Below are 24941 nucleotides of genomic sequence, written 5' to 3'. Positions count from 1 at the left end.
AGTTCATGCGTTTCTACCTAATATCATTCGCGTGCACAGCCTCGTCCCTCCTAGCCACTTCCAGGGCAACCGAGTTGCCGGTTTACGTGCCTGCAATCCACTTCCGCCACCCCTTTAACCCTCTCACCACGAAACTCGCGTTTCCCTGATCTTTATTCATTCTTTCGCCTCGACCATTTCAATTTTTCTACAGTTTAGCCGAAGGAAAAGTCGTGCCTCGCCCCAACGGATCCCCGGGCCCCCGTGCACGCGCGCGTGCTCGATAAATTTTTCGCGATTCCTAATGTTTAGCCTTTATGGCTCGCCAGCCGGCGGTTTAAGAATCCGTTGGAAGGGTTATATCGTAGACTGTTAACCCAAGCCGCTGTTTTCTGCGGTTGCCTTCTAGGGTGGTCGAATATTTTCCATTACATGGTTCCTTTATTAGGTGTAAGCGCTGCTGGAATTATGTATTTTTACTGGATGTATATATATATATATTGTATTTATATTATTTATATTATATTATATTATATTTTTTAGTTTAATTATGTATTTTTGCTGGATACATACTGGACTTATATATATTATAAAAATACACAATTAAAGTAAGAAATACAACATAACATATATGTCGGAGATGTAGGGACATCAGGCCTTTCTTTAGGAAGATCCCCCCCCCCCCCAATACTTGGGCTCGAGGTGACATAACTGGTCGCCGAACGTAGCCACGGTCACGGGATGAACGAAATGTCTTACAGAGGAGGTATCGATGTTGAGGGCACGCTGTATAAACAATCGAGTCTCGATCAGGAGCAGTGTTTGTTTACGCGGGACTGCCTAGTTAGGGCGCTTGGCAATTTGTTGATATTCCCGATCGATATGTATTTGACTTATGTATCTGTCTTTTATTTTGCGATCACCTTGGAGAGTTTACTGTTATCGTCTTGGCAGTCAGTCTGAAAGTAGCCCAGCGTCTGAGTTAACGTGTCTGCGTGCTACAAAATGTATTCATTGTACAAAGAGTTTACACGTTGACCGTGGATTCGTTATTGAGCCCAGGAACATCGTCAATAGCTTTTGTTATACTTATTAATTATTTCACGCCTAAAATTTCTAACGATAACCCGACATATATATATAGCATCGAAAATTTGGATGTTCATGTATTATGTTCAACGTTCTTTGTATTTCAGGAATAGCGAATAACAAGAAGCAATTATTTATCTAAGTACATTTTTGAAATTTTCTACGATCCTTTGAATAGTATATGGGTAGACGATAGTCTTTTTAATATACAAATACTATAATTAGATCAAATATATAATTAAATTTATATAATAAATAATTATATGTATCTTTCATTGTAATCTCTTTAGTACAAATTTTATGCTGAAATCTAGTGACTATTTGTTATCACTAGTGTTAAGGTTATTTTCAGGAACAGCGAATAACAAGAAGCAATTATTTATCTAAGTACATTTTTGAAATTTTCTACGATCTTTTGTATAGTATATGGGTAGACGATTGTCTTTTTAATATACAAATACTATAATTAAATCAAATATATAATTAAATTTATATAATAAATAATTATATGTATCTTTCATTGTAATCTCTTTAGTACAAATTTTATACTGTAGTCTAGTGACTATTTGTTATTACTAATGTTAAGGTTATTTTCAGGAATAGCGAATAACAAGAAGCAATTGCGTATTTATCTAAAAATATACAAGTCGTCGTACAATTCATCGATTTCATCGCAAACCGTTCGATCCTCCTTTTGGAAAGCTCTTAGAAAAAAGAAGGGAACCCTCGGAAAAAAGTGCTTGTATTATATACCATTTATACAAGTAAGAGTCGGCCCTCTCTTAATATTATCCATCCATTATTCATCTTGGATCACGGTAGGAATCTTTCGAAATCGTATTCGCGAGTAAAGGCGGTAAGAAACGTCCGATTCAGATTCAAATGCTTATAGATCCCGCTGTAGATCCACAGCCATCCTATGGTCCATTGTATTTATTGGCAGAATGCACGTTCACGCGAGTCCACGCACAACTTGTACCGACTGTTTCTGTGAATCTCGAATCGAAATTCCCTAAGAGAGCTTCCGAGGAAATAAATACCCTAGCCACTTCCTACTGTTCCCCTTTCTCAGATCTCTGTTCGCTTCGACAGTGCCTTTATCGACGTAAATAAAAACGTTTGATCAGTTTTATCAAGTCTGACATATCTTCGAGAAAAAAGCGGAAAATGCGGATGACATTGAAACCTTGTTTTTTATGAAAGGAGAATTTACTTTCAAGATCGTGTTAGAACAATGTTGGTATTTACAAATACGCAATATTTGATAGAAAAAACTTTTTTAACTAACTCTCCATGACAGTGCCTGTACAGCCTTCCATTGCTATTAGGTTATCCGGAAAGTTTCTTTCGTTTTATAAGGAAATAGTAGACGCACAATGTTTTTTCTTTTATATTAGTTTATTGAATTATGCACGAACATAATAATAGAAATAGAAATGGATCATATCTGATTCAATAAAATAATATAATAATAAAACAGGAATTGTTGTTCATCTATTATCACCTTAAGAAATGAAAGAAACTTATCGGACAACCTAATACTTTCGTATTGCTATGTTGAAATATAAAACCCTGAAGACTACATGCTAATCATACATAATGTATGGTATGAATAGCGCCATTTCCCACGATGGTAGCAGATTCCGATCAATTCAGCGCGGATCATACCACGCTTCGACCGTGAATCTCATATTTTCTACTTTACAAATCAAAAAAGAGGATCTACTATTCGGCACGAACTATTAGGTTGTCCGGAAAGTTTCTTTCGTTTTATAAGGAAATAATAGACGCACAATGTTTTCTGTTTTATATCAGTTTATTGAATTATGCACGAACATGATAATAGAATTATGACGAAATGGACCATACCTAACTCAATAAAATAATATAAAACAGACACTGTTGTTCATCTATTATCATCTTATATTATCTTACAACCTAATACTATTCTAAAAGAAAGAACCGTGTCTAATGAATATGATAAAACCTACCTAATCAAAGGCAAACTTTTATCTCTTTATGAACACATATTATCCTCTATGAAAAGATATATATTTTCCTATTCTTTCCTATAACAATTTTCTATATCTATATCTAAACTTATTGCTCAACCGGCAAACACATTAACGATCTAATCTTAGCCTAACCCAAGCTGAAAATTCTATCGTACAAAATCGTCGAGCGGCTGTTCTAAAAACTTAAAAACGTCGCCATGAAAAAAGTACGCGATCCGACAGATATTAAATCGAAGAGGGAAAAAAGGAGGTTGCGTGCGATCTCCTTCCTCCGGCGTATTTGTATTTTAAAGCACAAAAGACGCGAAAGGGGATGATACGAGATCGAAGCGCGGAATAACGCGAGGGTGGTGGCTCTCTCGGTATAAGGGTGGTCGCAAACAGAATGGTGGGGCGTCCTCCCTCTCGCATTCTCTCTCTTTCTTCGTCTCCCTTTCCACCCGATGGAAGGATGCAAAGGTGTGGGGTTGGGTTTCAACCATGATTTCCATTCGCCAGCCATCCATCTTGTTTGAGACTGGAAACTGACAGATAGACGCGGATCCGAGTGCCGGTGACGTGGCAAGTCTTGCACGGCTATGCAGACGGTCGTGTTGGTGCACGTGCTCGCGCGTCCTCGTGTATGTACGTGCGACGTTACGGAGCAAGTGTACACGCGAGCAACGTGGAGCGTCGACCAACTTCCGTATCCGCGTGAAAAATTCATTTTCGACGACATTAGCGCGCCAAGAAATTGCTTTTTCTTTCTGCCGGACGCTCGGCCTCCTCTTGTCGATCGACGCCGATTGACGTGTTGGCTGAGCTCTCGACTTCCTAGGTGGAATTTGTTGAAAGCAGCCTTCCACAAAATCAATTCGCTATGTAAATGATTCTCACGGTAGACGAGTTTCTTCCAACACTCGGATTGCAAGCTTATTTTATCCATTCACTTTCGCTATATCATTTCTTGCGTCGTAAGATCTACGTTCAATTTTCTGCAATATCAAATATATATGTATATATATTTTACTAACACTTTGACTGCCACCTGGATCATATATGACTCGCCACGGTTTCTCCTGTGACACCACGGTGGTTATCGGCGACCGAAGCGCTCCAACTGCCTACAATTGTAAAAATTGAATGAAAATAGACAGTTAGGGCATTTTGAATATAATCGATAAATAGAAGATACCTTGGAATAAAAAGTGCCCCATTGAACAATTAAACATTTTCATTAGAACACCAATAAAATGAAAATGAGGACAAATCTTGCATCTAACCGTGCACTGTGTTTGCATCCATATCTTTGAGTGGTAATATACGAATATTATTATAAACACACCTTAGAAAATAATCGTGAATGCTGCTTTATAATCATATAATTGAGGTTAGAGGTGTGAACGTACCTTACTGTTATATATAGCATGAGCAAATGCTTCTACACGTTCACCAATATATTCTGCACGTTTTGCTTACGACGAAACAACGAATGCGAATGGTTTGTTTTAAATAAACGAAGCCTTGTTATCATCTGTCGATATCAACTGCTACCAAGGCGCCACGGTGGTCACCCGTCACCACCAATAAGATAATCGGTCCATTGTGGAAGAATGTTGTCTTACGTCATCAATTTATTATTATTTTGCCATTACATGAATACTCCCGTGGCGTCCAGCGTGGCAGTCAAAGTGCTAAAAATAAGAAAAAATTAGAAACAAGAAGTGTACTGACCTTTCAAAAATTTCAAATTAGCATGCTACGTTGAACTTTAATTTTTTAGTATTTGTGTACAGATATACATACCCGCTTTCTATTAATTTCTGATCTTCAATGAAGTATGAATCTGTAAAAATTGGTCATGTCATACGCTATAACCTAAAATTTGCAATTCTAGCCGTTGATTGCAAAGGAAAATGGTTAGTGTCCCGCAGAACGCATTTACTTTTTCTTGAACGCAGAACTTTTTAGAGAACGTTTAATTCTTCGACATTCTTTGGGTAGCAAATGGAAAATGAAATTGAACTTTACTTAAAGAAGAAGATTAACCGTGAAGATTTAAATTTTTCGAGGTTACAAACACACTTTGGAACAATTTTTTCGGAAAATATAATTTTTCAATTTTTTTTTATATCCACGTAGATATAAAATTCTTATCGACGATATAAATCCGTAAAATATTTTTTTCTTTACTTTTTAGTCAATATCTTGGCATCATTACTTCTTCTGATTGTATCTAAAGGAAGAGTTTTACTTATGAAACAATTAACGTCTACCCTTACTTAAAGTCGGTATGGCTACTAAGATAAAATCAAAAGCGCGTAGTTGCTTAACTGTAAACTGTATTTATCACTATCTCCGTTATTTCCACCTATTCATGACGTAAGCATGCATTGTACCGTACTGTGTAATTATCGCAAGCATTCAATCATCAGCTATCTATTTAATAAAAGTCGTGACCGAATTCTGTGTCGAGTTTCTATGCACTATCTTACATTTACATTAGAAACAATCAATCCTTTCAATCTGGATCTCTGTAAGCAAATTAGAAACAGCTGACCTGTCGTTCATTTTTATTCTACTAACATTTTCTTTTCAGCTTAATTATGAATTGACTATCTTATAATCTACTCTAATTTTTCTATCAAAAGCAATGAAGTTTAAATGTATGTTCCTGATACTGGTGTATATTAGGTTATCCGGAAAGTTTCTTTCGTTTTATAAGGAAATAATAGACGTACAACTATTTTTGTTTTATATTATTTTGTCGAATTACGTACGATCCATTTTGTTCTGTTGAGATAAACACCGCGACATTTCACAGACTTGGTTTCATGTTCGTACGAAGGTGCATTGTTGTAAAGAACACGTTTGCGAAAGAAACACACTTTCCGGACAACCTAATATATTACTAGAATTTTAGGAAACTAAAAGGATTATATAATAGCAACTGTCTTCGAAGTTAAAATTGAAATAATGTACAAATTTATTTATAAATTTACATAATTTACAAATTTGTCTACCTATTTACATAATTCAGAAATTTACTAAATTTATGAAATCGAAAGTCCTTACATATAAGTCCTTTTATATATATTTACATAATTCACAAATCTAATAAATCTGTAAGATCCGCCAGACTGCTGCGAATCACATCCTCCAAACTTAAACCCGCTTCTGCAGAATTTGATGCATTGGACGTACTAGCCTGCATATGATTGTTTACGTCTGGCATTTCCACCGGTTGCTGTTCCACCGGTTGCTGTTCCACCGGTTGCTGTTGAACGTTGTTATCCACATTGTAATGATACTGATGCGCGTTCTCCATTGGAACCATATACGAACATTGTTGTATATGATTTGCATTTTCTGGCTGTGGATGTTGCATTTGACTTTCGTATCGCGGTTGTGCATTGTACATCGTATAATTGTATGGTTGATGTATGTTGTTGAGATATCGGTCTGGCAACTGACGTTGTGTTGACAAACCTTGATTAGAGTAGTAAACCGCGCTCTCAGGAACGTATATATGTTGACTGCCATATTGGGGGGGATTATTGAACATGCAAGATGATCTTGGTTGTGCTTGTGGAATGGTTGCGGCGTTAGTCGTATACGCGTGCGTAATATTATTCGTCGCTAAGTTTGCAACGTTCCAATTGGCGATCGGTGCGCTATTGGTCATATTGTTTGAAAAGGCAGCCGTGGAAATCGCAGATTCGACATTGGATTCAGCTTTTGAAACCTGATCCTTTTTATGCTTCATTCTGCGATTTTGGAACCAGATTTTGATTTGTCTTTCAGTTAAGGAGAGTGATGCTGCCATTTCAATACGTCGTGGACGACACAGGTAATGCATACCGTTAAATTCTTTCTCCAACACAACTAATTGCGCACTGGTGTATGCCGTTCGGGAACGTTTAGTCGTTTTTCTTTTTTGTTCTGAAATTAAAAACGTATCTTTTATTTAATGAATATGTCCGAGAAGATGTATTAAAAATTATAGTTAGGGAAATTAGAGTTTTCGGAATTTATAAGAATAGGAATTCATAGTAGAATTGTTCTGATTTAGAAGATTTTATATTTCTAATTTCTATATGATAAAGAAATAATTTTCGTCTATTTGGAAATAGCTTAGAATTTATAAAAATAAGTTGACCATTTCTTTCACAAGAAATTTTTCTTTCAAACCGACTATTTTTCTTTTTTTTTAAGATTATACTTACACATTGTGAACATGTGTTACGACCGTTCGCGGAGACACGCGATCGCGAAGAAACGCGTCAGCGAGAGGCGTAAATTCTCGTTATGATTCTAATAGTCAACGCCGCGAATCTGTCGTTCCCCTGTTTCGATTAGGATAACAGGGGTAGTTGAAATGAGTTTAACACTGAGTTAACGGAGTTAATATACGCCTCTACTTTTAACGAAATTTAAAATTATAATTAACACATTACAAATGATTTAACGATGATATAACTAGTTTATTTTATAATTCCACTCGACTGTATCATATTTCTCCACTTATTTCTTTGACTAAGCGATCTAGATTTTATTTCTCTAAACCTCTCGACGTATTCGGTTTGAATCCTCAAATCATACTGACTGCCCTTCGATTTTGTTCTTTGTCTTCTCTGGGAGACGATCCCCACCACGCTCGGGTCCCGCAACAGTTTAAGCCTGTGATCACGTATACCACTTTTTTTGCGTAAACAAACTAACGGACGAAAGGCGAAACGATGTTTTCTAGAACTCGCTGCTTGACGACAACTATGTGTTTATCGATGCTTTGTGTATATCTCGCCGGTCATGTAAGACGATCTGTCTGCGATAGTGTGGTGCCAAGGGAGACGGTTAAAAACATGGCCGGTTAGTAAGCCTCGGGGCATAACAACATGTACGACATATACAATATACATTCGCGATTATAACACGGTGAAAATATAACTTTTAAATGAAAGTTTTATAATTGTAAGTCGATTATCTTTTTAGCAAAGAACTTGTAGTTTCAACGAATTGTTCACGTAAGATTCTTTGAATGTGTAACTCCGACGGGATAGAAATATAATTTCCACGTAGAAACAGGAATCGTCCGGAGAATGCGAATGGAGAAGGTGTCAAGGGTCGCTCAGTGGGAAACTCGTCAGCTCACGAGGTGGCTATGTTCCCGCTGTGCGACTCAAAGGCTCAACACTGAAGCCGTGTTATTGGATTAAATGGTCCTGGCGTGAATTTACAAGCAAATACGATTCGTCAATGACACAGATGAAACAAAGAGAACCGCCTAGTCGTTGAGGTCGCGAGGCTCGCACGCGACAATTTGTCGATCGATGATTGATAAACGACGTTGTCTGACGCAACCTGACTCTGCCAGGGAAGCTGTGAAAAACGGAAATAATCGACGGAAAATGTGCTATGAAATTGAAACTATCCCAAAAATTATCGTCCCCCATTTAATTCATAGTTATTATAGATATAGTATATTTATGATTTCCTCTTTCTTTTTACTGTTCGAATTCTTTGTCGTTTCTCATGATTGAATTGAAATTTGTTTGAAAATTATGTGGATCCAGGTAACACTTTCTGTACCTGTAGAAGACTCGAACGCTCTATCGGAGACTTCAATGAATGAAAAGAAATAGAATTCCTTATTTTCCTGTGCAACCTACTAAACTGATCGAAAGCGACGGATAGAAATTTGTACATAATTAAACACGTGTGCACGTTTCGATATTTTATCTGCGTCTATCGATACGTCAACAGCCTATTGCGACATGCGATGCGAACTGCATGTTCTTTAGGTATTTCTGGGTATATCGATGCCCTGAGGGGAAGAAACATTCTCGTAACATTCGGGGAAACGTTATCGTCGAAAATGGACGCCGGATTTTCACATTCTGATTGAACCACGAACGTAGAAACACGCTCGATCGTGAAGCTAGTGACGAACATGATAAGGACGTTATCTGTCTATCGACCTCGTTGATAAGCTAATTTCATCAAAATTCTTGAAACATAGAAACGATAAGGAAATATTCGAAGAAGGAGTCATCCCCTGATTTAAATATGATTAGACAAAATTTTCTTAAGGATAGAGAAGATTTTTCAAATACAAAATTTGTCGAAATGAAGAATTTTCAATGAAGCTGAAAACTATGATATCGAGATAATTAAGGTGTATTTTCGCAACCAATAAACGTGTCACCACTGACCCAAGGATAGCAGTCCATCATCTGGTGACTCTGTTTTATGTAAACCTATGTAGAGCATCGACGAGCAAGCGGGACGAGAGCGCCGTTTTATAATCCCTCGAGACTAAAGTCTCCTAAATGGGCAGCTCGTTAATCAAACTTGATTCAATAATGTCTACAGGAACGTCTATTTGCTGTAGAATCTGTGACGGCGTCGGACGTTCTTGTTTAACGTTACTGTGTAATTTTACCTATCAAATAAAAACGTTCGCGTGTTTTCTTTTCCTTTGTAATCGGCTAATTTTAAACCTGCGTTAATTTTACCTATTTTCTATCCACAAATAAAGAAAATGTACTATTTTAAATGCTTCGTTAAATGAGCACTAGTAGATATATAAATATTTTAACCGAACAAGATTGATATAATAAAAGTGAACAATTTTTATGAACGAGATTGATGATATAAAAGTGGACAATTTTTATGAACAAGATTAATAAAATAAAAGTAAACTTTTTTAATAAACCTCATTTACGTGGATATTATGATATTTTAAGAAACGTTAGATCTACAAATCTAAATATTATATATTATATACATTTGTAAATGTAAATTTTCAATATGGAATATGCAATGTATAATTTTTTCATCTGTAATAATCTACCGATTCAGATATCTACGTTTATTATTTTTCTATGGAAATGACATTTTTCCAATTTCTCTATTATCTTACATTTTTCCAATTAAAAGCCATCTCGTGGAAAAACAAATGTTATACATTTCGAGCATCAACCGATGGATAGTTGTTTAACCAAATTTTCTATTAGATAAAAATTCTCCAAATATTTTTAACAATTCGGTATAGAAATTATTCACACTTCTAAATTGATCTAAACGAAAACCTATACTACACTCTTCTGTTCCGGAAAGGATTGCGAAGAATTAATTTGAATTTGTAAGAATATGAAGTAAAAATAATTCTTTTAAATCAGAACAATTTCAAAGATCAACTAAACGTTACTTAACCATCCGAAGGAAATTGAGTTCTACAAAAACAAATAAATTTCAAGATAAATACCTTTGGCTGATGACAAATTCCTCCTTGCTACAGTAGGAACTCCACTGCGCTGCTCTGTTGCCTGTGCCTGTTGCATCGTTGCCTGTGCCTGTTGCATCGTTGCCTGTGCCCGTTGCGTCGTTGCCTGTGCCTGTTGCGTCGTTGCCTGTGCCCGTTGCATTGTTGCCGGTATCTGTTGCACTATCGCCGGTGCCTGCTGCATTATTGCCGGTGCCTGTTGCACTATTGCCGGTGCCCGTTGCATTATTTCCGGTGCCTGTTGCACTATTGCCGGTGCCTGCTGCATTATTGCCGGTGCCTGCTGCATTATTGCCGGTGCCTGTTGCACTATTGCCGGTGCCTGTTGCACTATTGCCGGTGCCCGTTGCATTATTTCCGGTGCCTGTTGCACTATTGCCGGAGCCTGCTGCATTATTGCCGGTGCTTGCTGCATTATTGCCGGTGCCTGCTGCATTATTGCCGGTGCCTGTTGCATTATTGCCGGTGCCTGTTGCGTTATTCCCGGTCTCTGTTGCGTTGTTGCCTGTATATGCTGCATGTATTCCATTCGTCCTTCGTTCATCCACATATCGTTCCTGCGCCCGTTCATCTCCCACAAGATTTGTCCGTTATAGTATACAGGCAAGCTATTCTGGTATGTAGCGTAGTAATCGTTATTGTAGCTGGATGCAGGCGAAACGGATGAAGATTCGATGCTCCTCGACGACATAGGCGAGTTGTTGCCGGCCATGTTATTCTCCGATGGATAATTGTTCATCTCCCTTGCTTTGCTGATGTCTTCGAAATGGCAACTATTTTTCGACTAGTTCTCTACTTAGTTTACTTGAAATCTTCACTAGGTAAAGTTTTAGGCACTACTGAATAAAGTCGAAGTATTTCTTGCCAATTTATAGTTTCTAGCTGCCCATCGGGCCCAACCAATCAGAACCATCGATTTTCCGAAGGTAAACCCTTTTGCCTTTTGGGGGCGTTGTCGACCACACTCGATCTACTGCAATTGGGGCCTGAGGGGACAAAGTAGTCATCGCTTAGAATTTCCCAGACAATAGGCTGTACAAAACTTTTCACTAATCCTCTTATCGTTGAATAACTTAGAGCAGTAACGTAGAGCCCATAAAAACGTGTATGCCCCTAATACAATTTTATTACTTTATACAAATAACATCTTGCAGTGAGTCTGGAATATTTGGAATAATCTGGAATGATCTTGGAATATTCTTTTTGTATCTTGTATTATTTCTCGCACACCTGATCGTCCATTCGATTTAACTGTTTTCTTTCTCCAATAAATATTGTGTTCTTGGAAAACTATTTTTATAAATAAATTTTTTAGGGCAAGTTGACGTTGTTTTCGTATTTGCTTCATTTTCCTGGACTTCGTCTTATTTCTCGAATAATTTTTCTCTCGCCTCGCAATAATCTTAAAGAATTTTTCTATCAACTTCTTCGATCTAGTCAAGGTTAGACAAATTACGAGATGACAGAGTGATAAGCTCAGAATTGCTAATCCAGAATTTAGGATAATACTGTCTCTCAGGTATCCTGTTGCATGTAAACAATGACCGGGCCCCCCGTGATGAATTCACAAATACAATTCAACTAAGGGATATTTTGTAACTGTATATTTTCATAATTGCGTTCAAATATTCTGTAACTCGACGTTCATCAAAATGTCAAGTAATTTTACTTGAATATTGTAAGCCACTACATTTAAATGAAATTTAAATATAGTGTAGCTTTATGAAAAATTTTAAATGTTCAAAATTGTTTAAAATGCGAACATTTGTAAATGTACATTTTCAATACGGAATATGCATTATGCATATGCATATGCATATGCAATTATTATTTTTCTATGGAAATGACATTTTTCCAGTTCCTCTATTATCTTACGTTTTTCCAATTAAAAGTCATCTCGTGGAAAAACAAATTTTATACATCTCGGGCGTCAACCGATTGTCAAATACATCAAATAGTTGGGAATTCTGATTTATTTTTATTTCATGACAACTGGGAATAAATCTCAGCAGAAACGATGCGGAATCGGTTCACGGTCCAGCTTCCCAGACACCAAAGCGAAAAATTGATCAGCGTCATTCCACGGCTATTCCCGTTGCCCGGTAACATCCAACATTCTCTTTTTCTTTACCATTGCACCCCTTGCCCCCTCGTCTATTTTCTCTTTTCTTCTTGGTTTTCCCTTCTAACGGTATCGGCTATTTTCCTTCCGCGCTGAGAGCTGTCTGCAGGCTCGCGCCACCGGTTTTCCAACCAACCTTTCTATACCACCCCCTTGGCCACTGCCTCCTCCACCCACTCTTCCGTCTCGTCGACGAGCGAACGCTCTCTTTTTCCACGTTGAACCGTTCTACGGACAAAAATCGTTGCTTGAAGGAAAAAGAATATCGTGTTCTGTTCATAGGGGGTTGAGGGGGTGGCTCAACAGAAAAACCACAGTTTGCCACTGTTTCTTTCATTGATTCCATTCTTAGAATCTAGACCGACTTTTTCTATAGAAAAATCTATAGTTCTGCATTTTTCTTTCTTTTTTTTTTTTATAATGAATACACTGGAAATTTTTATGCATTTATGGAATATTTTCGAATTTGGGAAAAATACAGAGAATGCATATAATATGTAAACTATATATACATATCTATGCAAAAATATATATTATAATATATAATATATAATATGCTATATACTATGCAATATATATTTAAAGCACAATACTTTTTTTAATATAAAAAACAAAATGTAATATAAATAAAACTACCGTAGCCATAGATAGAATTACCCTAGCCATAAATGAAATTACCCTAGCCATAAATATAACAATATTTTTCGAGTTATATTTAGAAAAATTGGAATTTTCAGTGACATTGTTCAGTGTGTTAGTGAAAAAATCTACCCCCAATTTCATAATTGCTACCCAAATTTTACAGTCCTTTCTTCACAGGCAGCAGATATAAATAGAGATATGCTAAATCTTAAGTTTCTTTTAGTGAGATTAGGTCAGGTTCGGTTTTTGAAGATTTATTGTACTTAGAATAGTTGCCTATTTACTCTCACAGTTTATTGCTTGTGTAGCGATGCGGAACGATGAACACGGATAATAAGGGTAAGATAGAATGAACAGACTGAATCCCTAGAACATACGATAACCACATGCCATAAATAACCATGTATTCTACTAATAATAGCAGCCACGAAATGTAAAATCAATTCTTGACAGTTCCTACGCTATGGATTTACGTTACGAATTTATAATGTGGATTAAAACAGTAATTATAATTGATCCAAGGTTTGCTGACGCATTCCATCAAGTAGTTAACTGTACTCCTTTTCCACTTTCGAATCCATTTAAATCCTTCGACATAATTATAAATAAAACCGAATAATTGCAAATGTCATTGTAATATTAGTTTCAGAAAATTAATTTCATCGCCTGATAATATTCTATTTACGCTCTATCAACGGTCACGTTCAATCATTTAACACTTTAATCGCCACGTGGGTCATATATGGCCACGATTTCTCCTGTGATCGAAGCGCTTCAGCTTCTTACAATTGTAAAAGTTGAATAAGAATCGACATTTAGTGCATTTTGAATATAATCGATAAATAGAAGACATTTTGTAATAAAAAATGCCCCATTGAACGATTAAACATTTTCAATCATTAGAATATGAATAAAAAGAAAATGAGGACAAATCTTGCATCTAACTGTGCACTGTGCTTGCGTCCATATCTTTGACGGCTAATCTACGAATATTATTATAAACACACCTTAGAAAATAATCGTGAATGCTGCTTTATAATCATATAATTCATGTTAGAAGTGCGAACATACTATTACGTATAATGAATAAATACTGTTTACTAATATCTTCTACACGTTTCAACGATATATTCTACATGTTTTGCTTGAGGCGAAACAACGAATGCGAATGGTTTGTTGAAATAAACGAAGCCTTGTTATGATATGTCGCTATCAAATGTTACCAAAGCGCCACGGTGGTCACCAATGACCACCAATAAGATAAACGGTCCATTGTGGAAGAATGTTGTCTTACATCATCAATTTATTATGATTTTGCCATTGCATGCTCTGAATAATAAAAATACTCCCGTGGCGTCCTCAGTGAAACATGTGATTTCAGCGTGGCAGTCAAAGTGCTAAAAATAAGAAAAAGTTAGAAACAAGAAGTGTACTGACCTTTATAAAATTTCAAATTGGCATGATACGTTTTTTAGTATTTGTATACATATATATACACACAAATATACAAAGTATCATAATCGTATATATATATATATATATATATATATATATATATACAAATACTAAAAAACGTATCATGTCAATTTGAAGTTTTGGAAAGGTATATATATACACATATACAACGTATTATAAACGTATATATATATATTGTATATATACAAATACTAAAAAACGTATCATCCAATTTGAAATTTTGTAAAGGTCAGTACACTTCTTGTTTCTAACTTTTTCTTATTTTTAGCACTTTGACTGCCACGCTGAAATCACATGTTTTACTGAGGACGCCACGGGAGTATTTTTGTTATTCAGAGCATGTAATGGCAAAATCATAATAAATTGATGATATACCCGCTTTCTATTAATTTCTGATCTTCAATGAAGTACGAATCTCTAAAAATTGGACATGTCATACGCTATAACCTAAAATTTGCAATTCTAGCCGTTGATTGCAAAGGAAATTGGCTAGTGTCCCGCAGAACGCTTTTACTTTTTTTTAGAACGCAGAACTTTTTTTAGGAACGTTTACTTTTTAATAAATTATTTTTTTATAATTTTTTTCTATTGCTACTGAAGATTTTGAAAAGCTACTAACGCCGCAAACGACATCGTTGCAAAGTTATCTTCAATTCGTCTTAATGTCGCTTAAAACATCATACACATAATAGAAGAAATAGATATAGACACGCAAAATTGAATTGATGATCTTGAAATTATTTTCAAGCTATTCTCACAGATACTTTTTAGGTTAGTTAGATGCTGAATTTAAGCAAGACCCGGTATATGAATACGTGAACAAGATACTTCTGTCCTTTCATATCCGCTTTCCTCGAATCATTTTCATAAACCACGGAAGCACGTTGTTTCGAACGATATCGATGCGAAGATCGAAATACAATTGGCGGGCGATTTAAGGAAGCTGACCTTTCGAATGGTTAGCTGGAAACTAATTCGATTTTACGCAACGCTGGTTAATCCGAAACGGTGGAATTTTCCATTCAGTTGCATCGACGAATCGAAGACCGGGATAAACGCGACTGGAAAAGTCAAAAGGCTTTTCGTCGAGGACGTTAAAGGCTGATCGTCGTTGTCGTTTCACGTAAGAGCCACGAAGGACGTAAACGCCTTATCAAGACGGCGCTCTAATCCCTCGTTGGATCGCGCTTGTCTGCCATGGCAGTCGTCGTAGACCGTCCCGGTAATTTATGGCGTTTTAACTTCCCCTCCGCGGCGCAGATTAGTATGGAAAATCCTTCGTGTCGATCGGTCTGCGATTACGCCAGCCTCGATTTACGGTGAAATGTAGGCTAATATTGGCCCACTTCTGTCTCGCGTGCAGCCTAGCGTCGAGCGTGTGATCGATCGATCGATCGATCGATCGTCACCCGAAGATTCTCCCCATTGTTCAACTTTGTTATTCTTTTACTTTGCAACGTAAAGGAAAATATCGGTTGATTTTAGGCAACGAGTAAACTGCGTAATTTTATGCAAATTTATGCTTTTCTGAACATAATTCAGAAATTAGCACCTACGTAGAAATTTGCTTTATTCCCGAGATACTATAACGAATACGTTTTCGATATTTTATATATTTTTGCATATTTCGTATAATCCGTGCATTTTTGTATCTTCAAATTCTTTTTATAAACACGAAGATATCTGCTGTTTAATTACGATGTATCTTCCGAAAATATTATTTTGAAATAATCTTTTGCAAATAGTGATATATGGGACATAATTGAGGTACTAAAAATGGTCGATTATTAGAAGTCATATTGGCATGCAGGTGAGTATTCTCATTAAGGTCGGGTATTGCTAAATTTCAATGTTTGCATAGAAGAAAAATAATACGGTAATAGGCGAATGATCCGAATACAAAAATTGAGGTTAACAATTTCTTAATACCAATAATATTCTTTTATGAAAAACCATATCTATTCAAAAATCGAATATATTTTCTTAATTTTCATATCGTGTTGAAAAATATTCCTACGAGGTATTCCTTCGTCTATGTTACTACGTTCATGTTTACGAAATTTGACCTGATTTTAGGTAATATTATGCCTGTCTTGCTGACGTATTCATATACCGGGTCTTGCTTAAATTGTGATATTCCTTAATGACAAACTAGCTTTAACCCTCCGAGTGCTGTGGGTGCATATAGGCGTCTGGCGAAAGCTATCGGTGTGGACTAAGGACACATATATGCGTTTTCTGTAAGCGCCCGGCATGGACTAAGGACGCATATATGGGTCTTTCAATTTTTCCCAACATCTACGCACAAGTAATACTATTACGTTCGCGTGAAACAAATATAAATGCATTCCTTACGGCAGTAAACAAATGCCAATAGTGGCTCGTTATTGTTGAAGCGGTCACCACTTGTAAGAAAACTGTACATCTGGTTTTCTTAGTTTCCTCAAGCACTGAATTTTTCACACACAACTAAATTATTAACTCGCGTTATATTTACTAAATTTAGTTTTCTAGTTTATTGTTTTCTAGTTTATTACCCAAATTCTAGTTAACTGTAAACTTCAACGTTTATAATAAATAATTAAAAATAACTAAAAAGTAACGCTCTTGAATCGTTTAATCTCGCGCAAAAGAATTACCATAACTTATTACGATTTGCGCTTTGAATAGCCAATCAACAGAGCTCGGTCTAACGAAAAAGTATTCCGCCCACAGCGATCGTCGCGCTAGACGCGCGCCGTCCGTACGGACGGCATAGGCCGTGAGTATTCAGCACTCAAAGGGTTAATCAAAAATCGAATATATTTAGTTAATTTTCATATCGTGTCGAAAAATATTCCTACGAGGTATTCCTTCGTCCATGTTACTACGTTCATGTTTACGAAATTTGAGCTAATTTTAGATAACATTATGCCTGTCTTGTTGACGTATTCATATACCGGGTGTTGCTTAAATTGTAATATTCCTTAATGACAAACTAGCTTTAATCAAAAATCGAATATATTTAGTTAATTTTCATATCGTGTCGAAAAATATTCCTGCAAGGTATTTCTTCGTGAATGCTACGGTTATGTTTACGAAATACTTATCGCAAGGTACTTAAGATATCGATGGCTGCTCGGAAGATCAAGTGCACCGATTGAACGTTCCATTTTGCTAGTGCTTAGCGACAAGTGAGACGAAGAGTACGTTAAAGTTGATAATTATATGACTGATGCTTGTCAAGCATTGATTCCGTTAGATAATTGTGCACAGATACACATGAAATATGACATGGAAGATGAACCGATACCAACTGTTCCATGCAGTAAGCTTTTACGACACTGATGGTAGAAACGTGTTTCTTTCCACTGAGTATACGGTTGACGTCACGTAAGCTCGCATGTGTATAATGTTTCATAATTTTGAACAATCAGAAAACGTTATTATTAAGGAGGGAATAGTCTCTCAGCCTCGTATCATTTCTCCCATGAATTGCGATATAATTTCATTAACAGTAATTAACGGTAATCCAAATGGTTAATTTGTAATTTTGCATACGAGTTAGACAGATTTTCAACGATACGTTCGTAGAAACTTGATAGTACAACAGTGAGGCAAGTTTATTTTTCCCCTCGCGTATTGTATTTTTCATATAATTTTCTTTATTCCATTTGTTTTTATGCCAATGTTAGCAATCAAATTATTAGGTTATCCGGAAAGTTTCTTTCGTTTTACGAGAAATAATAGACGCACGAGGATTTTTGTTTTATATTATTTTCTCGAATTACGTGCGATTCATTTCGTTCTGTCGAGATAAACACTGCGACATTTCACAGACTTGGTTTCACGTAAAGAATACGTTTGCAAAAGAAAGACACTTTCCGGATAACCTACTACATCAGAGCAAACGAAGAGTTCGATGGAGAAGGATCTCTAACATGTAAAAATTATTCTAAATATTAATACGTTCGATGCTAATAAAATACATCTGTATTTACCTGTCTCATCCCTGGAACTGCACATTTTCTTCACGAGAAATGCCTTTGCTTTGAGGAGCGATGATTATTCTAACGATTCTTCTCCATTGTTTTGTTAAATCGCCCAATGGAATTTCTTGAAACACACGAAAAGTAAAAATACACTGGCTGTGTCAGTTGCACCATGTTAGTTATTGTTACATAATCGCAATGACGTGGTGTAACGTATATGTGAATGCAACAGATATATTAAAATACTTTAATATATATTCTTATAAAGACTCGAAAATTCACAACGAAATCTCCTAGAATCTAAATAACATAATCTCCATTAAAAGGAATAAGTAAAATAAGTTAAAAAGAAAAGTTCCTTTCGTATTATAAGGAAATAATGGACGCACAACATTTTTCGTTTCATATTATTTTATCGAATGATCCATTTTGTTCTTATTGAGAATTTTGGATCTTAATAGCCGAAATAATGGTATAGGAACGCGAAATTTACATTTAGAATTTATATTAGAATAGTTATATATTTATTTGATAAACGATTTCAAAGATATTTATCGATAAACACTTGCACGCGTCTAATATATATTCTTATAAAGACTCGAAAATTTACAACGAAATCTCCTAGAATCTAAATAACATAATCTCCATTAAATGGAATAAGTAAAATAAGTTAAAAAGAAAAGTTCCTTTCGTATTATAAGGAAATAATGGACGCACAATATTTTTCGTTTCATATTATTTCATCGAATGATCCATTCTGTTCTTATTGAGAATTTTGGATCTTAATAGCCGAAATAATGGTATAGGAACGCGAAATTTACATTTAGAATTTATATTAGAATAGTTATATATTTATTTGATAAACGATTTCAAAGATATTTATCGATAAACACTTGCACGCGTCATACCTTCTTCCATACCAGACCGCTAACTGAACAGATTACATTCCTTTGTTTCGAGACGTCGCGCACACGCATACTTACACACATTGATATTCACATACAAGTATCGCTACTACGCAGCTAACCTAGTCTACATAGAATTATACATATCCCAACAGTTGAATCAAAACAAACATCGCAACGTTCGACAGATTAGCTTTCATGTTTTTATAAAGATACATCGTTGTAAAGGTCGTGTCTGTAAAAGAAACATACTTCTCGGACAACCTAATACAGAAATACGCATATCATGTTACACGAAGAAAAGTATTGAAAAATTAGGCGAATTCCATTGCTCTCGACTACCGTTGTAAAAAGTTACTTATTTGACAACTGAAAAACAATAAAATTCCGATTAAATAGGTCCCTCAATAAATATTAAATCAGCGGCAATTTCGGCCAGAGGGTTGTTCCCAAATAACGGCGAATATTCCCGGCGGTCGGATTTCCAGATCGACGAGTCGTGCCTCTGCTTTTGTATAATGTAATCTAGAAGTTTGACAGGGTCTAACGGTGGATTGCCTTCAGCCAAGGCTAGCCGGGGCGATGAAAATGGGGGATACCGGGATACGAAGAATGCTCGCGTGGTGTGAGTCGCCGCGAAATGGGGGTCACAGCTACCGCATCAAAGGATTATCTCTGGTATAGAAAAGTAATTACATCCGAATTATCATCCGCTTTATTCCAATTCTGCTACGTTCCGTTCGAATTTCTGGTTTTTAAGAACAGGCAAATTCTTAAACAGCTTAATTTTATTGCTACGGATTAAGACAATTTAGTAACAGTAAACCTATTACAGTTATGTTACATTTGTGTTAAATGGTCACTCATGCATCTGACCTTATACCTGCTACAGTGTTCAAGTATTCAATAGTTGCTATTCAACTGGCAATAGTATGATGTCAAGAGAAACATAAATGAGATTTATGGAGGTCTATAGACCTGCACATAAACAGGGGTAAGAGTACATAAATATCTGTAAAGATGGATAAATTTAACAGATCATTTTCATTGGATTCGCTTCATTGAACGAATTTATTGTTGGTAAAGGTTATGTACAGTAATATATTACTAAAGCTTGCTTTATAAGAATTTTTAACAGAATTTCTTCTGTTCATATTTTAATACAATTTTATGAAGCTGAACGTCGGCGACTAATTACCTATTAGTCGATTACTACGGTCAATAATTAGATCCATTAGGTGTATAATGTATTTTGCATTACGTTCATACCACACAGCAACAGAGAACTTCCTAGAATCATCCTAACAGCAGAGCAAAAGAATTCTGTTCACGGTAAGCCACAAAGCACCTCGTCGAAAGATGTGCCTGGTCAGAGCAACCACTCAGCCCCTCTCTGTGCAGCTCGTCGTGTAACATATGCTTTTATCTAAATTAAACAGTGTCGGCGCGATTTTCATTTCCTGGCCTGAAGCTGCTGATGTTATCCGCAGGATAGCGCGTCGCGAGAGCGTTGCTAAGGGTTGGGAAAGCTCAGCCCTGCCAGTGCTCGACCAACCCTCGTGTCTCTCTCTTTCTCTCCTCGCCACCCTCTTCATCCTTCTTCCTGTTCTCCTTCGCTGTGCCGCGGCTTCGTCGCCTTATACACCCGTTTCTCTATACCTATGCACGCGCTCCTTCTCTGCTATCTGGTCGTATTCTAACACCGAACTCTTCATCCCCCTCTTCCTGTTCCACCCTCTCGTTCTATCGCCTGGACAAGTTACACGGTGCTTCGTTGCTCCGTAGAATATGCCCGGGATATTTCGTGCACTGGAATTATGCTCGTGATTGAGATTGTAATTCGGGGAACTAAGAATAGAAATGGGAGATTAGTATGGCGAGTGGTTGAATCGATGGTTCGAATAGCGGGAAAGTTTTATTGGCTTGGAAACTAAATGATTGCGGGTTTTGTCATTAAGTGATAGTGACGGAATCCGCAATCAGTTAGTTTCCAAGCCAATAAATATTTAAATAAGATAATTCTACCTCTTGGTACCCGATGTTGACAATATTCTTTTAGGAGGAAATTTAAGTGTTGCATTTGAGAGAGACCAGTTTCAGAAGTGTAAAAGGATGAAGAATAAGGAAGAGATGCATTTATGGGACGTTTAAAGATGTAAAGACTGCATACAATATGCCAAAATATGCACAATATGCAAAGTATAGTACTCGTTAGAGGATCAACCAAATCTAGCGAAGAAATCTAACCAAGCCATATCTCTTCTATTAATTTCTTCTATTTATTGGCTTGGAAACTAAGTGATTGCGGATTTTGTCAATACCACTTAATGACAAAACCCGCAATCACTTAGTTGCTAACCTAATAGAATAGATGCAGATAGATGGATGCTTTGAATACATTGGAAGGATGATTACAGTGATGGTTAAAGAAGACAACATACTTAACCTCAAATCTATAGATACCGTTTTGCAATCATTAAAAGCACGCAAGCAAGATGTTGCTAATCATTTTGAAACGGTGGTTAGATTTTTTTAAACAAGGAAAAACAACAATTCCCTGGCGATCTGTCTTAACGAAGAGATTCGATATCAATGGAGGTGAAGCAGGAAGGAATAGCTTTCACGTTTTGGTAGACACGGAGGAACCGATTGTTTGCGAGAACTCGAGGTCAAACGCAAGAAGTGGTCACGGATATGACGCGTTTTTATCGACGAAGCAATGGGGAGATCGAAGCGAGCCGTAAACGTGGAGGCCGGATACCAAGATCCTCGCGAGCAGATAGAAAAGAAGGCATCCCACTTTTATACTCTGGAGGTTAAAGTTTACCAAGTTATTCTGACTTTCCCTCCGTCCTCGTCGTCGCCGGTTGGTATCGCGCGGGAAAAGCTACCCCGTCAGCTCGGTTGACGTCTCGCGTCATAGTCACCCTCGTCCCGTCCATCTTCCATCCCCTTTCTCGTCTTCCTCCGACTATCTTCTCGTTCTTCCTCCCTTTTCCAGATTCTTACCGTTCTGTCATCCTTCGATCGACTTTCCCAAGTTTTCCAACTTTCAGGACATCTTTTAAGGAAGCTCCGAAAACTCTTGCTGCTCAATGTTTATGTAGATCTATAGCGCGTAGCGAATTCTTGAAATTAATTCCTTCACGCTGCAATAAAATAAAGAGTTCAATAGAAATGATTTTTTTTTTATTCTATTTGCTTATAGAGAATTCATGGACAACCATATGCAAAGAATATATGTTTTAAACTTTCCATAGAAATATGAATAATAATTGATATTATATGAATAATACAAATAAGCAATTACATGAATAATCTGAAACTTATAGCACCACATTTGATGATTTCGTCGATGGTTTTAAATCTGCAACCTGAAAGACAGATACTGTGAAGGGGTTAATGTTGACAATGTAGGGGAGAATCTGTATGAAATTTTTGCTCTACCAATCTTTCACCTGTTTATTTTGCAACAAATATTGCTAACCCTCTGTAGATCATCTTGTTGCATACTTATTATTTTCTTTTTCACAGATAATCTTAATATTAGGTTGTCCAAAAAGTTGTGTGCACCTTCCTCAGAGATTAGAAGGAAATATAAATCATAATGGATTTCAATGTAGGCATAGAAATTCTTGTCAAAGTAATTAATACACAGAACTAAATGAATCAGAGTAACATTCACCAAGGCAATTCGATATTCTAAAGTCTTTATACTAATTGCATTGGAATAATTTTTCTCTTTTCTAACTTAAACACTTAACTTGAAGTTTAGCTTTAACTTCAACTTTAATTTTAGTCTTTTTGCAGTCTTCTACTGGAATGTATTAATTGCAACGATATCTCATTTATTTGACTGCGTATAATTATCCTTTAACACGTAGTGAAAGATTGATATTTTAGGTTGTCCGGAAAGTCTCTTTCGTTCTATAAGGAAATAATAGACGCACAATTTTTTGTTCTTTATGTTATTTTATTGAATTATGCACGAACGTAATAATAGAAATAGAACGAAGTGGGTTACACCAAATTCAATAAAATAATATAAGAGAGAAATTGTTATTCGTCTATTATCACTTTATGAAACGAAAGAAACTTTCCGGATAACCTAAAACTTCAACTTTTACGTATATAAAGGTATCTGTCGGATATATAAAAATAAAAATCGGATATGTTATATTATTACAGTGTAAAGTGAGAAGAGATTTCAATTCATAAATTTTCTTACTTTTAATGCTATTTTTTTTACGCTCTTATTTTTTCCTAATTTCTTTTCATTGCATCTCTATCGGAAGAAACGTGTTCACGGAACCGAAAGTTTTGCATTCGTAGAATTTTTGCTGTCCGCTCGCGACCATTTTTCTTTCCCGCCTCTCGCCTCTTTCTTGTCCCGTGTCTCAGCGTCGCGCAAAAAAGTTGGCAATTTTATAACGGAAGTTGGCTGAATACAAAATCAGTGGGCTGTCGCTCTTCACGGCCAACTTGTATCGTGTTTTAATGGAACTGACTCGACGCCGTCAACGAGACACCGTAGACGATTCCTTCGCGTAAATTCTTTGACAAACCTCTTTGCACTTGTACCAACGGGATACCAATTTTATTTTAACAAGAAAAAATTCTCCTAATACAAAAATGATGAATCCTCATGATATATACATACACATATTTTCATGTGTATTCATCTACACATACTTTTACTACACATACAAATAATTCAAGCTTTTCCATGAACATAATAAATATTTTGTTAATTGAATTTAATATTATAAATTTCATAACCTAAACGTTCTCACAGGTAATATGATTATTTATAATATTGCTTCCAAAACGTTAAAAGTACACGTTCTTTATATCAAATATCCAAAATGCAAGAAATTTTAACGTCAAGGAAATATTATTTTCCAAACTCTTCGTTATTTCATTTTATTCTATTATTTTTGAAAATCGCCATATTGCTAACCTTTTTAGGCGAAACCCTTTTAGAAATTTATTGAGAAATCAACCATTACGACCCATAATAAAAAAGAAACACATTTTTATAAGACATTGGAATATTATTTATGGCAGATTAAAAAGATTACTTCGGTACTTGATGGTCGATCAGTCGGTTTACAGAGAAATTATCTATTAAGCTGACAGGAAATGGACCAGAGATAAATTTTCACTACTGTCACTGATATTCGCAGGTCAAAATGGCAGACAGGTAATTGCAAGGTCATTCATAAAATTTATCGCTATCGTAATCAGACATCGCAGTTCCTAGCTTTCTTCAATCGCTAAGATCTAAGCAAGCTAAGGTTATCAGATTATTTCATCTATAGATATACACCTTTCAAAATCTGTTTCTACTATCATTTCGGTTAGAATATGTTAATGATGGGATCGGTAACCCTAAACCGTAAGGGATAATACAAATGATAATTTCCGTCTCCAAGTCTGCTGATAATAAGGAGAATTACAAGGAAGCAAAAAGTCAAA

General features: G+C 36.1%; 1 protein-coding gene across 1 annotated transcript; it reads right to left on the bottom strand.

Moving 5' to 3' along the window:
• Positions 1-6024: 6024 nt before the first annotated feature.
• On the bottom strand, positions 6025-19582 carry LOC100650346 (homeobox protein Hox-A3). The gene is made up of 4 exons (XM_012318239.3): positions 19467-19582; positions 18568-18682; positions 10330-12697; positions 6025-7004 (listed from the first exon to the last, which is right to left on the bottom strand). The coding sequence occupies exons 3-4, from the start codon at positions 11084-11086 to the stop codon at positions 6169-6171; spliced, it is 1593 nt and encodes a 530-aa protein (XP_012173629.2). The 5' UTR covers positions 11087-12697; positions 18568-18682; positions 19467-19582; the 3' UTR covers positions 6025-6168.
• Positions 19583-24941: the final 5359 nt, after the last annotated feature.

This window comes from Bombus terrestris, chromosome 18, assembly GCF_910591885.1.
Source record: "Bombus terrestris chromosome 18, iyBomTerr1.2, whole genome shotgun sequence".
Lineage (NCBI taxonomy): Eukaryota > Metazoa > Arthropoda > Insecta > Hymenoptera > Apidae > Bombus > Bombus terrestris.
This window is presented reverse-complemented; position numbering and strand designations above follow the sequence as displayed.